At 35.7% G+C, this 16,100-nt stretch overlaps 1 protein-coding gene across 1 annotated transcript; it reads right to left on the bottom strand.

Moving 5' to 3' along the window:
* Window positions 1-624: 624 nt before the first annotated feature.
* LOC143593433 (uncharacterized) lies at window positions 625-1,173 on the bottom strand. The gene has a single exon (XM_077073064.1). The coding sequence runs from the start codon at window positions 1,171-1,173 to the stop codon at window positions 625-627; it is 549 nt and encodes a 182-aa protein (XP_076929179.1).
* Window positions 1,174-16,100: the final 14,927 nt, after the last annotated feature.

Genomic DNA, 16,100 nt, shown 5'->3' with positions numbered 1-16,100 from the left:
AACTCGAAAGGTAAGGACCAGTCGGGGGCAACCATGATGGGGGCGTTCACCAATTTCTCCTTCAACAGCTCGAATGCCCGAAGACATTTGGTGGAGAAAACAAATGGGGCATCTTTCTCAAGGAGTTTCGTCATCGGGTGGGCGATTTGGGAAAATTCCTTTATGAATCGCCGATAAAATCCCGCGTGACCGAGAAAACTCCTAATATACTTCGCCGAGTTTGGTGGCGGAAGCTTCAAAATGGTATCAATTTTGGCTCGATCAACCTCAAGCCCCGCCTGTGAAATCTTATGCCCTAACACAATGCCCTCCTTCACCATGAAGTGGCATTTCTCCCAATTAAGAACAAGGTTGGCCTCCTCACAACGAGCCAACATTCTCTCCAAATTTCTCAAACAATGATCAAAAGAACTCTCGAACACAGAAAAATCATCCATGAAAACCTCCATGGAGTCCTCGATCATGTCATGAAAAATCGCCACCATGTATCTCTGAAACGTGGCTGGGGCATTACACAGTCCAAAGGGCATCCGCCGGTAGGCGAATGTGCCATAGGAACATGTGAATGTCGTCTTCTCCTAATCCTCAGGAGAGATGGGGATCTGAAAGTATCCCGAGAAACCGTCAAGAAAGCAATAGTACATCTTTCTCGACAGTCGCTCCAATATCAAAGGTCACCTCCTCGTCTCCAACTCTAAGAGTGAGTCTGCCGGTGCAGACATCAATGAGAGCTCTAGCAGTGGCTAAGAAAGGTCGACCTAGGATGAGTGGTACATTTTTATCCTCATCCATGTCCAAGATCACAAAGTCAACAGGAAACACAAATTTGTCGATTTTCACAAGCATATTCTCAACTATACCCCTCGGGTATTTCACCGAGCGGTCGACAAGCTGAATGCTCATGCGAGTAGGCTTAGGCTCACCTAGGTCTAGCTTTGCAAAAACAAAATAAGGCATCAAGTTTATGCTAGCACCTAGGTCGGCTAAAGCGTTACTAACCGACAAACTACCGATCAAACATGGAATGGTAAAACTGCCCGGATCGGTCATTTTTTTGGGCAGTTTATTCTGAAGAACCGCTGAACACTCCTCATTCAAGGTTACACAAGAAAGCTCCTCTGATTTCTTCTTATTCGAGAGGACCTCTTTCAGAAACTTAGCATACTTAGGCATTTCTTTCAACGCATCGAGAAACAGAAGATTAATGTGAAGCTGCTTAAAAAGTTCTAAGAATTTCCTGTACTACTCTTCCATCTTCTGCTTCTTCAAACGGCCTGGGTATGGAATGGGAGGAACATAAGTCCTGACTGGCTCACTGGTTTGTGCGGTACTTTCTGGGGTTACCCTCGGGTGCACCTCACCAGGAGTCTCAGTCTCGATCTCATCGATAATCGGTTTTGGAGTGGAAACTGATGCATCAACAGGAATGGTGGATCTACCAATCCTCAGGGTAATCGCCTTTGCCTCGGCTCGTGGATTAGTCTCGGTATTACTCGGAAGGCTACCATGTGGTCTCGTAGAGAGGAGCTAATCAATCTGTCCAACCTGATTCTCAATGGTCTGAATGGATGCTTTCTGATTCCTCAACTCGAGATCGTGTCTATAGAGAGTCTCATCAATCTTCAGGTTCCTCTGTTCAGCCAGTTTGTTTGAGGTCTCGGTTTTAGCCAAAAGCTGGGTCAAAAGATTTTCAACACTAGACCCACCACTAGACTGACCGCTACTGCTGGGACCCTGAAACTGAGGCTTTTGCTGGTAAGACTGGTTCTGGGGTTGACTTTGGTAACTTGAATTTTGGTCAAACCCCGGTGGCTTTTGATTCTGATTTTGACTGCCACCACCATCTTTCCAACTGAAATTTGGGTGGTTTCTCCATCCCGGGTTATAAGAGTTGTTGTAGGCATTGTTTTGGCGACCTACAAAGTCAACATCCTCCACCACCATGGCCTGCTGGCACTGACTGGTCTGGTGTGTTTCCCGTCACACACCCCACAACGAGAGCTAGACTTAGCCAGGTCTGATTGCATCTGGTCAAATCTTTTGGTCAAGGCTTCTAACTGAGTGGAAACAAGGGTATTAGAATCGACATGAAGAACGCCCTTAGTGGAAGGAATACTACGAGGCGGATTATATGCAAAACTCTTCTTAGCAGCTCGCTCGAAGACATCCAACGCCTCATTGGGAGTACACCTACCGAAATCTCCTCCCGCAACCTGATCAACGGCCTGCTCTGTGCTCTGGATAAAGCATCAAAGAACGTACGACACTGGGCATTTTCTCAACAAGCCCTTGAACCTCTCCCATGCAGCATGAAGTGACTCATCATCATCAACATGAAAACCAGTGATTTTTGCCCGGTATCTTGCAGTTTTACTGGGTGGGAAATACTGAAGAAGAAACTGCTCAACCAATTGGTTCCAAGTGGTGATGGAACCGGAAGGGAGTGCCTCTAACCACTCCAAGGCAGCCCCACAAAGTGAGAACGGAAAAAGTAGGAGTCTCACGGCATCGTCCGTACACCCCTGGATCTTGAATGTTGCACATAATCGAAGGAAATGCGCAACATGAGAATGAGAGTCCTCATTCGAGAGGCCATCGAAAGAAACGGAATTTTAGACCATATGAATAATACTCGACTTGATCTCGAAACTCACGGTAATCTCGGGCTCCCAAACACCGCTGCCATAGTCATCAAGGGACGGTGTGGCGAAGTCATCCATGCGACCTTGATTGTTCGGGTCCGCCATTTCTTCAACCTCGGGATTCGCGTCGTCCTCCACAACTTCGTTTTCAATGACCTCGGCAATTTCTCGTGCTCTCCTCCTCAAACCTTCTCGAAGATGTCGCTCGGGTTCAGAAAAGGGGGAAACAAGATCAGGACCGGGTGTGGTGGACATGCATCACCCGGAAGAAACGCGGAATGGAAACAAACAAGACACGGAAAACTACCTAAAGATATAACTAATAAAATACAATAAAAACAAGATGAATGAAAATGAAATAGACTAAAATAACATAGAGCAAAAATATCAACAAGGCAAATCAATTACTCGTATCGTTTTCAAAAGTAAAACACCGTGTCCCCGGGAACGGCGCCAAAAACTTGACGTGTGCTAATACATATATAAAAATTTAAATAAAAGTTTCACAAAAATCGAGTTTTAAAAATGGTTTTCACCAACAACCAAACCACACACGAAAGGCAAGTGTACCTATCGTTTGTAGCAAAGTATCGGTAAGAATCGAGTGTCAATCCATGGACACGGTTAAACTTTGATACTAAATCTTTGTAATTAATTTAACCAAACAAACAATCCAAGTGATTTTTTAAGTAACTAAACTAGCATTCAACAATAACAAAGCAAGAAAAATACAACTAACAATCAATCCAAACAAGGTTACTTAGACTATGCATCCACTCAAACTTAGTGACAAAATAGCAATGATAATGACAAACATCATGTGTTAAGCACCAACATCAAATTCCAATCAAGGAAACCTAATACTAGCAACAAAACAACATGATGGGTTTTCAACAAGTTAATAACCATAGATTAGTAAGTTTGTCAAAACTACCTAATCTCATAATCAAAGGAAAGCTAGAATGAAAACAACAAACTAACCACCTAAAATCATGTAAATTAGACAAGTTCAAGAACACTAGTTAAACACATGATACTTTTAATTAGCAAAATATGAACCAAGAATTATGGCCTTAATCCCTAGCAAATATTAACCAACTCAAAGAATCATATTATCACCATACAATTTTCCAATATCAAATGATAGGTTTCATGCTTGTTAAAATTCATAACCAAGTTAATTTCCACTAGTCATTCCTAACTTAATGATATAAACAAAGTATGCATACACAAACTAAGTTCATAAACAAATGCTCAACACATAGTTTTCCAACCTATTATGGTTAAACATCTATCAAACTAACAAGATTAGGAATTAAAACAAGCATTCAACCATCAAACTCTATTCAAGAACATGTCATAAATCTTGAAAAACACCAACTTGTCAAAATCATGCATAGATAAATATCACATAAGCAAAAGCTTCAACGTAATCTAAGTAACAAGAGTATTTAGCCCATAAGGCTTGATACAACAAACAAAATCAAAGTAATCTTACAAATCATTGTGAAGAACAAAAGATTGCAAATTAAGATGAATGATGATTGCTACTTGAAAGGATGATCACACAAAGATGGAAGCCTTGAATTCTCTCTAACACACACACAATAATTTTTTTAGCAATTCAGAGAATTCCCCTAAGGCTCCACACCTGAAATGGGAGTAGTGGAGGTGTATTTAAGCTTTCTGGACGTCTGGCACGGGCCCATGCATGGGCATGCACGGTTGTGCATATAAATGGAAAGTCAACACCCTGCTTTAGTCTGACCAAAAGGTCAGATTTCTCTGTTCTGGCACGGTCATCGGCACAGGCCAGCACGGCCGTGCAGGTCATGCACGGGTATCCGCACGACCATGCACGGTCGTGCACTTTTGAATTCTTGCGGAACTGGCTTGCATTGGTAAGATCTCTGGGAAGCACGGTTGTGCAAGGTCTTGCACGGTCGTGCGGGGTCGGCAGATTGCTGATTTTTCCACGAAAATGTTTTCTTTGTCGAGCGGGCGCCCGGACCTGGAAATTCACAAATAACTCAAATAAGTACCAAAAACAATGAATTTGCATGGAGTTAGGCTAAAATATGAGGGAAATTTGATGTAATAAGATGTACACTTTGTGTTACATCAGTGACTAAGTTTTGATGGTTAAAAAATCGGATTAAGGAATGGTTGGAGGTTAAGAAGAAGGAGACTTCCGACTTATATGAAGCAAACAAGCAAAAGATTCAGTTGTTGGAATCTATTGCAGTTCAAGGACCACTCTCTTAGCATGAGTTAGAAGAAATGGCGGAGTGCCTGGTGATAGTGGAGGCATTTGAGATTGTGAAACAAAAAGATGCCCGACCGAAGGCGAGAGTGAAGTGGGCGGTTGACGGTGACGATAACACGGCGTATTTTCACGGTATTCTTAATGCGAACATATCCTCAAATAGGTTACATGACTTGATGGTTCAGGGTACTTTGGTTTGTAGTCCGACTGTTGTAAAAGGAGAAGTCTTTGATTTCGTTGCTACTCGGTTTTTGGAACCCGTCCTCGATCGTCCGGTGCTTGTATGCCCGTGTATTAGCTTCTTGACGAATGACGAGGCGAATGGCCTGGTTGCGCCGTTCTCACTGTTGGATTTAAAGGTGGCGGTGTGGGACTGTGATGGTGATCGGTCGCCCGGACCAGATGGTTTCAACTTCAAGTTTATCAAACGGTTTTGGCCATATTTTCAGTATGATTTTTTGAAGATTATGGGTGAGTTTTTTGTGACAGGTCAGTTCAGTTTTGGTGTCCTCGCCTCTTTTATCGCGTTAATTCCTAAGGTGAAAGATCCTATTTTTTTGGGGGATTTTAGACCGATTAGTCTTATCGGTTGCATTAATAAAGTGGTTTCAAAAGTGTTGGTAAATCGGTTAAAGCGAGTAATTGGTAAATTGGTTTCCGCTGAACAATCAGCTTTCCTTTGCAATCGTAGTATTCTAGACGGACCTCTAATGCTAAACGAAATGTTCGCCTACTATAAGAAGTCGAGAAAACGCGGTATGATGTTTAAGGTGGATATTGAGAAGGCCTATGATACTTTAAACTGGAATTTTATTGACGATGTCTTGAGGCAAATGAAGTTTCCAGAAAAATGGAGAAAGTGGGTGTCCGGAATTCTCCTAGGGGGGAAGGGCTTCGGTGCTAGTTAATGGATCTCCTACACCAGAATTAAATTGTTACTGGGGCCTTCGGCAAGGCGACCCGTTATATCCATTCCTTTTCGTTTTGGCAATGGAAAGCTTGACGAGGGTAATGAAGAAGGCTAGTCAAGTGGGGTTGTTTAAAGGTTTAAGATGCGGTATTGGGGGCCGACAGTGACACATCTCTTATACGCCAATGATGTCATCTTTGTTGGTGAGTGGAATCAGGAGAACGTGCTAAATCTTCGACGGATCCTTCAATGTTTTTATTTGGTCTCCGGACTAAAAATAAATATAAACAAAAAGTTGGGTGTACGATATAAGGGTGGAGGAATCAGAAAGGTTGGAGATGGCGAGTTTGTTGAATAGCAAGACGGGGACGTTTCCGTTTAAGTACCTCGGTTTGCTAGTCGGTGGGAATATGAATCTGGTGGCTTCGTGGGATCCGGTTGTGGAGACGTTCAGGAGAAGGCTATCACTATGGAAGCTCTCTTTCGGGGGGAGGATTACGGTAATTAAATCAGTGTTGAATTCTTTACCAACATACTTTTTTTCTTTGTATAAAGCTCCGGATGGGGTGCTGGAAAAATTGGAAAGGATTAGATGGGTTTTCTTGTGGGGAGGGTCGGAAGAGGACGTAAAAATAAACTGGGTAGCGTGGGATAAGGTGATAGCTCCGATCGGAAACGGGGGTCTTGGGTTGGGGTCCCTACAAGTAACTAATTTAGCCATGCTGGCAAAGTGGTGGTGGAGATTTAAGAGTGAGAAAAATGGCCTGTGGAGGAAAGTGATTTGGGCCATTCACCACTCGGAAAGGTCATGGTCCTTCACTCCTGCTAAGGTTTCGATTCCGGGACCTTGGAAACAAATAGTGATGATTTCTAAGAAACTTGAAGAAGTTGGTATAGTATTGGAAGATGCCTTTAGATGTGAAGTGAGGAATGGCGATAATACTCTGTTTTGGTTGGATAAGTGGTGTAGAGACCTGGCCTTTCAGACCCAGTTTCCACAGTTGTACCAGCGCGAGTCGAATAAGCAGTGCCACATGTCAAATAGGCTTACAATGTATATGGATGAGATTTGTGGAACTTGGGGTTAGATTAGAGATCCAATGGGCCTGCTAGAAATTGAGGAGTTTAGGGGGATTTTAAGTTTGGTCCAACATGTTTGATTACAGGTGGGGCCGGATCGGTTAACTTGGGGATTGAATCAAGGTAATAACTTTTCGGTGAGAAGTCTTAAGCGGGGGATAGATTTATTGCAGGGAGGAGACGTGGATTACACAATAGAATGGAATAACTATGTTCCTAAGAAAGTCGGGGTGCTAGCGTAGAGGGCAAAAATGGAACGAATCCCGGTTTTAGTTGAGTTGGCTCGTAGAAACGTGGTGGTTGCTTCTACGTGGTGTCCGGTATGTGACGAGGCGGAGGAAACGGCGGAACATATTTTTATATCATGTAGATTTGCTCAAGCGGTTTGGCATTGTATCGCCAATTGGTGTAAGGTCCCACCGTTCTTTTCTTTCTCCATTCGTGACATTTTAGAGCTTCACAAACATTACCGATTGCCCAAACGGAAAGCTAAGTTGTTCCATGCGGTTTGCTTAACATTGGTGTGGTGCCTATGGAAAATGAGAAAGATGGTGGTCTTCGAAAGGAAGGAGGCGAGCGTCAATAACATACTTTGTGAAAAAAAGCACTAAGTTTCTTGTGGATTTGTAATAGGTCTAACAAGTTGGACATTACGTGGGAGAGGTGGAGAGTATTTAATTTCGATGTATTTTGATTGTTGACTTTATAGGTGTTTTGGTGTTTTCCTCGTCCTAGCATCTTGCTAGGTCGGCGTTTCGTAATTTATATAAATTATTGATTGGTCATTCAAAAAAAATCATGAACAAAATTATAACCTGTCAAATGTCAAGCCAATAAATCAAAACATAATAATAATAATAATAATAATAATAATAATAATAATAATAATAATAATAAGTAAAAGGCTAACCATGTAAGCGTGTTTACCCATAAAACAGAATTGAAATATAGAAATAAAACTAACAAAAATATTGCTATTTTATTGCAAAGCATTATTCATAAACCCTTAAAAAGTTTGAAATGTCAAAGCAACCAAACAACCAATCATGAAACATAGCAATAAAAAAAATCCACAAACGCAAATGTATATTCCGGAAAAACACGACCGGCAAGTTCTAAAAGAAAATAAAAATAAAAACTGTTTTAAAAGTGACAATAGCACATCTAGTTTTCCTTTTTTTGGAATTAATAGATTGTTGTTATCTCCAGAATTGCCACACGAAACATATTTTTCTTTGAATTTATTACTTGAATTTGCAACAGACAGATCATCAACGTCATATATGTCTCCAAGTTTTCTCTTTAAATTGGATGGTGGAGAACTCTGACGGTTTGTTTCACCATTTGAAATTGGAGTTATGCTATGGTTGCACACAAATAATGATATAAAATTTAGAAATAAGTTAAAATAAATGTTATTTTAATGCCACTCCTGAACTGGTTGAATGTACACAATGGTTGCAAGGAAAACGACTAATTTTATCTGTTTGAAAAAGAATTATAAAAATGTAATTATGTTGTATGAAAACATAAAAATATATATATATGGAACAAAAAAAGGAAATAATAATAACAAACCTAGTCAAGTTCAATCTCTGCTATTAAGTTAAATGGTGTTCGTTCTAGAAAATCCTTATTCGTCGTGCAAATGAACGATGATGAAATTGACCTTTGAGTTGAGGAAGACATCGCACATTCTTATTCAATCCAGCTTTAAAATAATGATATAAAATTTAGAAATAAGTTAAAATAAACGTTAGTAGTTGACAACAACCAATATAAAAAAAACCCGTTTGATGTTATAACCTTTGTTTAAAGACATTATAATAGCAGGAATGTCTTTATCGATAAAAAGCTTAGACACATAGTAGTTGTTTGAGACTTAAGGTGCCTCTAAATATAACAAAATATAAATAATTATCTTCAAATCCATTTCAAATTTAAATCCTATTATTTTAGCAATACATAATCTCTAAACCTAGTATATAATTTGAATATGACACAATTTTTTAATATGATATACATTTTAAATATTATTGTAATTTTAACAATAATAATAATAGGGGTAACTTTCCCTAATGATCATAATATTATTATAGTATAACAACAGGGATAACCGGACTCTCTAAATTTGAAGAGTGTGATAACCTAACACATAAGAAAGTCAACATGATAAAAAAAATATTGTAATTTTGCATCTAAATGTTGACATTTGTGTTCAACAAAAGTGTAGAGATAATATTTTTCAAACGATTTGTATACATTCACTTTGTTCGTAATTTATTTATGTCAATTTTATGAATTAGTAGAAACTCAAAAAAAAAAAAAGAAAAAAAAAACCCTATTCCTATCAATTTAATGAAATAACAAAATCTTTTTTCTGTCTTTAGTCTTTCGATTAACCCGTTTTTTTTAATTATACTAATTTGTTACTTATATATATTCTTGATTATGATTGAACTATATACAAATATCCATTCTTAATTCAAATGATAAGTTAATTATCATTAAATGATAAGTTAATTATCCTCTATATATTATACTTTGTATTCCTTATTATATAGTTATTAACTCTTAATTATTTATTTGTTTTGTTTTATTTAAATCGTATCAGCAGTTATAAGTTATAATACCTGTTCAAATATAATATAACAGCTTAATACTTTGTAAATTAAATTTAGATGCAAGCATTAAGATTATTCACATATTTGTTTTATTTTATTCTTTGATCAACCCATGTATCACACGGGTTCTAACCTAGTATCTAACCATATATTTAATTATTTATATAAATATATGGTTGATTCATTATATATAAAATATAAATTTTATAAAACGTAAAACAATTGATTTGTTATTCTCAGATGAAGTTACAACGGCCTTTGAAGAATACATAATGCTGTTGTATTGATAATAATATTTTGAGAGCATAAAATAAAAGGATGAAAATAAAGAAGTGTTAATTATTATAGAATAGAAATCGTGAAGAGTATAAATAGGTAATTTGTTAAATTTGAAAGTAAAATAATTATGGTAATTAGAGATAATTTGGGAATTTGAAATTCAAAAGTTGAAATAAAATATGTGAATTTTGAGTATAATTAGTTATAAAATCACAGTTTATTTAATTAAGAATTATAGAAACTTTTGAATATTAAATAATATGATTACCGAGAAATAGGTTTATTGAATGTGGAAAACAAAAACCAAAAGATTTTGGTTATTTTTAAATTGAATTCGATTTCTAAGTTAAATTAACAATTAGTTTGGGGATAAATAATTTGTAAAATTTGGGAATCCCATAAATATTTTGATCACTGCAGCAATTGCTTGATAGTTGTTAAATATTTTGTTCTCACAGTTTCAATTGGCAATTAACATTTAGACAATTTTTTGAAATGTCTATATTTTTGCAATTAACTTAAAATATGATGTTTTTTTTATATGATCTTTTATTGATATCCGTTATTTAGGATATGATTTTGTTGGAGTGCGTCTTTTTTACATGATTGATCAAAAGTCAAAATGTAAGATTAGGAAAGTTGTTAACAAAGAAGTTTCCATATTTGGATGATGAAAGAGTCTTTGCCTTAATATTGATTTTTGAATATAAATTTAATAAAAAATATTAGAAATTACGATGTGGCATTTTGAAGAGATGTTGTGAATTATAAAAAAGAAAGGTTTGGTAAAAATTCACTCTTTTATTATATAGGTAGAATATAGGTAGATTTGGTATGATCGTACAGTTTTGAGTGTTTAGGGGTATTGGTCATTTTTTAGTTCTTTTTATTTGATATGATTTTAAATGTTTTTGTTTTAGTCATTATTTATTTTACTTTTTAAACAGCAAGTCAACTAGTAACTATGTTCACTATCATTATGCACCCATCATATTTTGTATTAGTAAGGTCGAGTTGAAGTAGGTTTAGGCACTCCCAAATCCGTACCCGGTTAGTAAAGCTTATTACAAACACGTCTTAAACCTGGTAATTATTAATCAGGTATTGGGCAAACGTGTGGGTTTCGGGTATACTCGTTAGTTTATGAAAAATACCCATTGGGTATACCCGATCGAAAACCCATCGGATGTCTATTGGGTTTTGACAAATTATAACTATTTAATTAAATCGGGTAAGTAACTATTAATTAGTTACAACAAATAATTGCTATAAACAATGTTTTGACAAATAAATAAGATTCCAAGTTTCATATGATACATCCAATTTTACCAAAAAATAAAAAACAATTCCACAAAAAAATAAATAATAGGTACCCTACATGTGGGAAAAATTAGCGTACAAACTAAATTAACATGCTAACTGTACGAATCAAGTAGTGTAATTATATATAGAACAGAATGTATTTATAGTGTAGTGTAATTACAGCATAGTGTAATGGTATTACGATTTAACTGCATAATTACACTACCTGTATATATAATTACACTATTTGATTCGCATGGTTATCACAGTTTTTTAGTTTGTACGTTAACTTTCCCCTACTATATGTCGGATTACTTGGGTATATAATTGGGTAAACGAGACAATGTTATCGGATAATCAGGTCGGGTAATCGGACATATTACAAATTTACTAATCGTAACAAACCCATGAAAAATTTCAAAAGTAATTCCAAACTCGTATCATACTCTAATGAGATGGGTATTACCTATCCCAAAAGTTATGGGTTTCGATTTTTCCCATACGATTCGAGTTTTATTGTCATTACTAGTTATTAATCTGTATTTAAAATGCCAATGCATATTATTTGAATTTTAAAATTTTAGTTCGTTAGGTTAATATAATGGTATTAACTTATTTAATATTATTAATTTCAAATTGACTATGCCAATCATATTTTTATTTATGGGTTGTTTGGGAAGTGCTGAACCATTAAGTGTTGAATCATTAAGAGGTCTGAATGGTTAAGAGACTCTGAAGCAGTAAGTGCTGAATCAGTAATTGTTGTTTGGTTGAACTTCTGAATAATATGCAAAATGACTATTTTACCCCTATGAACTGTTTCTTGCTAAATAAAATGTATCTGTTTGACTAAAGCTCTAATTGATGAAATAATTATAAAAAAAAAATACAAAACATCATAGAAAATCCAAATTACATATTATCCCTTCAAAATCCATTGAACATACTAATATCCAAATAGAAATTAATACTTTTGCATACAATTTTACTTTTATTCATTCGAAATTACTTGAGTGGCTATCTCACGCAAAGTAGTCATGTACTGAATTCCTTGTGAACCCCATTCTATACCGTGAATGAACTGGTAATCACTTTCTCCACCTTGCATTTCAGAAAAGATACATGTTCCGCCCATTTTGACACCTCATAAGAGCAAGAAACTTGTTAAAGATCATCATATAAAAATGTACTACCCACAATGTTAAGGTTATTTTGGTCTGATATCTCATCCAGCGTTATTTTCTGTCTGAGCGATTAAGAGGTGTATTCAGCCATTAAGAGATGGTGTTTAACTCATACAAACACATCTTAATGGTGTCATTCAGATGAGTTCCAAACAGCCCCTTAGTCTTTATGTGAATTAACAACATACTCTCACTTGTGGCCTAGTGGTAAGAGGCTTGGGTTCTCCAGTGGAGACTCAAGTTCGAATCCCACTTGTGTCATATTTGGGTGGATATTGACAATGATGAATTTAAGCTAGGTATTGGGCAAAGGTTGTCAGTTCGAATCCTGAGTCCACTCGGGTTTTCGTCCCACCATGTGTTACGTCAGAGAGTTCTACTTTTGTGGTGGCACAACGGCTGCCAAGTGACAGTCGGCGGTATGGTTTCCTAGGAGAACGCCAAAGCCAAACTCTTAAGCCAGCGTGAGCCCGGTTAAGATAGCATAGTCTGGCCAGAGTGGGGTATCGGGACTCTCCAAATTTGGAGGGTGCGGTAGCCTAAATATAAGAAAGTCGCCGTTCTAAAAAAAATAAAAATATATATATATATATTTTAACCTTGAAAACTTAGCTGTTAGGTTAACGTGACGATGCCAAATTATTTAAATGTCATTAATAACTTTGCATCCTCTAATTTAATCCATTATATATTTACTAGTATTTTTTTTTTAAATGTATACTATTTTGAATTTTAAAAATTTAGCTGTTAGGTAAAAATATCAACTTCTTTAAAAAGTCATGATCTTCATCCTTTAATTTTACCCATTATATATTTATTAGCCTTTTCTTAAACAAGGGATACTTTTTTTGAATTTTGAAAATTTAGCCGTTAGGTGAACGTAATGATGTATCAACTTATTTAAATGTCATTAACTTCATCCTCTGACTTAAAGCATTTTTTATTAATTTCATTTAACATAACAACGTTTACTTTTTTAAATTTTGAAAAATTAGCCATTGGTTAATGCCAATAATATCAACTTATATAAATACCACTGATTTCATCCCTGACTTTACTACAAGTACCTATCTTTCGCTCTCTAATTCTAATGCCACCATTGCAAAAGTTTATTTGCCTCATTTTCACTCTCATTGTACAAAAGTTTCTTAATTTTTTTTTAATTTCAGCCTCTTTCATTTTTGTTTAATTCAAATACCCACCATGTTCAACCGACATTTATAGCTCTAGGATCTAATTCCTCTTCCAGATGCTGATAGAAATCAATCCATGGCCAATAAAGTCTTTAAAGAAAAACTCAATCTTCATTTGAATATCTATCATAAAACAGTGGAGTTGGACATACGGGGATATTAATGGATGATCATTGGAGTCTAGCTTCAGGCTTCAAAGGCGCTCTGATTAACCTTCGGGATCTACTGTCCGAGCCGGACCTTATTGACACGCTGTAGGAAAATGTAATGAGTCGTCGGTATCTATCTCTCGCGTTTGATCCATCTTCTATATTTAGGGTTTCATCATAGTTTATGAAACTTAGTCTATAGAGGTTTCATATATATGATTCTTCAGTTGTATCTTTATTTCAGTACTACTTTAGGTCTTAAGTCACTCTTGTTCTAATTTTTTATTCATGACTATTTCAAATCTTGCCACATTGGTGAAGATTGGGTTTTAAGGACTAATCACAGATTCATCGTTCAATATAAGTTGTTTGTTTTTTCTTGTCCATGTATTTATTTTCATTTGATGCGTACTTTGTGGCATGATCAATCTATATGCATACAGTTGTGGAAGAAAAACATAGACAATAATCACTTTGGATCACTCTATACATGTCGGTCACTACTATAAAGTTGAAGCCGGTTACTCAAATCACTTGTTGGATCGACAGCACTGAAGTGATGATTAAGTTGATTGGTCAGAAATATCGGTTACCTGTCTACCTCATTACTGCCATTGATTAACTTCAAACGGAAAAGTGATTGTCATATTAAGTTTCATAACGCATTGATCATCTCCAAAAAGGTGGTGAATCAATTTTTCCTTCTTCAATGGTGAAGGTCCAAGAATGGTTGTCATATCTATATATCAAGTTTCATAACGCATTGATTATCTCCAAAAGGTGTTGAAGCAAGTTTTGCCATCTTCAATGGTAAGGGTCCAAGAATGGTTGTTATATCCGTATTAAGTTTCATAACGCATCAATAGCTGACATCAATATACACAGTTTTGAATTTCCGAAATTGTTTCATAAACTTTGTGCATATAGCTAGATACCGTTCATGTATCACACTTGCTTTGCAAATCAACTGCCTGTAGACATAATTGTATATAATAATCCCAGTTTTCAAACTCCTCTTATATACAAATATCATAATACCATAACTATTGAGCAAAGACATCAACTGCAAGCAAACAAAGCTAAGCCCAAGAAAAAAGAAAGATGCCCAATATGAAAATACTTACGATTTGAGATATATATCAGTCACGAGAGATATAGCAGTCAAGTTTACATCAGTACAACCCAACTTGCTGACCCGTTTAAAAAGGTTAACTCATTGCATCATGTTAAATATGTCAAAACTTTACTAATAATTACATATGTAGCCAATATACTTTTGGAATGCATATAAGTGTGTAATTGCCGTCTTGGTGTATTCCATTAGCATATCTGCAATGTTTTTTTGTTTTGTTTTTTTAGATTGTATTTGAACTAAATTTAACTAAAGGTATGAACTGGACCAACACCACAAAATTAAACTACTGTAAGCAACGTGGTAAATTTTGGTTATTTGGCAACAATATGAATTACATTATGTTGAATGTAAAATAAAATGCCCACATTTAGAACAAACCCAATTTAAATTTTGCGTATATGACGTTTTGACCTAAAGCCAGGCAGTAGTAGTAAAAAATGTGTATTGCTACAAGACAGACCTAGTTTGGATGACGTAAGAGTAAATCCAAGCAGTCCCACCAACCTACATTTATGCATTTATTCTTACAGATTACAATTTGACATTTTGACATCTTTCTCCGTTTAGATTATCATAAACTTATTCTCACGCCATAGTAACAATATAATATTTTAAACAGCTCACATTTAAATAAATCAATCAAGCTTTCGGCCTCAAATAATTTAAATGTATTTTTAACTCGAACTTGACGCTAGAACTTAATATGTAGTCAACTGCTTTTGAAACGTTTAATACGAAAAAGGGCTATTTACAAATTAGGGGTGTTTGTATGATGCAGAAAACTATTAGGTCCTGTTCGTTTCAAGAATTTGGAATAAATTCTAAGGAATGGGTTTGTAAATCCCATGAATTGATATGTTTGTTTCATTAAATGAAAGAATAGGAATGGAAACTAAATCCCATTAAATCTCACATTTTATGGGATTTTAAAATCCCACTTATTTTATAAGGATTGTTATAGAAAGTAAAAACCCCTCAAAAAAAAATTCAAAAAAATTAATAAAAAATCATAACTTAAAATATAAATCAAAAACGAAAAATGTGAACAAATTAAAACGTTTCCGCCGTTTCCCTCGTTCTTACAAAAAAAAAAAAAAAAAAAAAAAACCAAGAATGAAGAAGATTTCAATTCCAATACATATTAACCAACCAAACACATGATAGGGATTCTCAAACATTCCATTCCATTTCATTCCAAATCCAATTCCAATTCCAATTCCAAATCCTTTAAAAAAAGTTCGTAAAACGAAGATGAGAGACATTTTCACCAACCAAGAGGTTTAAAATTAATATCAAGGGTGTAGATCACATCAGGTTGACGTGTCTTTTCAATTAG

This window comes from Bidens hawaiensis, unplaced genomic scaffold (genome assembly GCF_021521415.1).
Source record: "Bidens hawaiensis isolate Kalapana, Puna unplaced genomic scaffold, B.hawaiensis_p1.1 tig00042219_1, whole genome shotgun sequence".
Classification (NCBI taxonomy): domain Eukaryota; kingdom Viridiplantae; phylum Streptophyta; class Magnoliopsida; order Asterales; family Asteraceae; genus Bidens; species Bidens hawaiensis.
This window is presented reverse-complemented; position numbering and strand designations above follow the sequence as displayed.

What these genes read in the sequence shown, in the direction of transcription:
- LOC143593433 (XM_077073064.1), bottom strand. Translation starts at nt 1,173, where the DNA reads ATGCCTAAGTATGCTAAGTTTCTGAAAGAGGTCCTCTCGAATAAGAAG.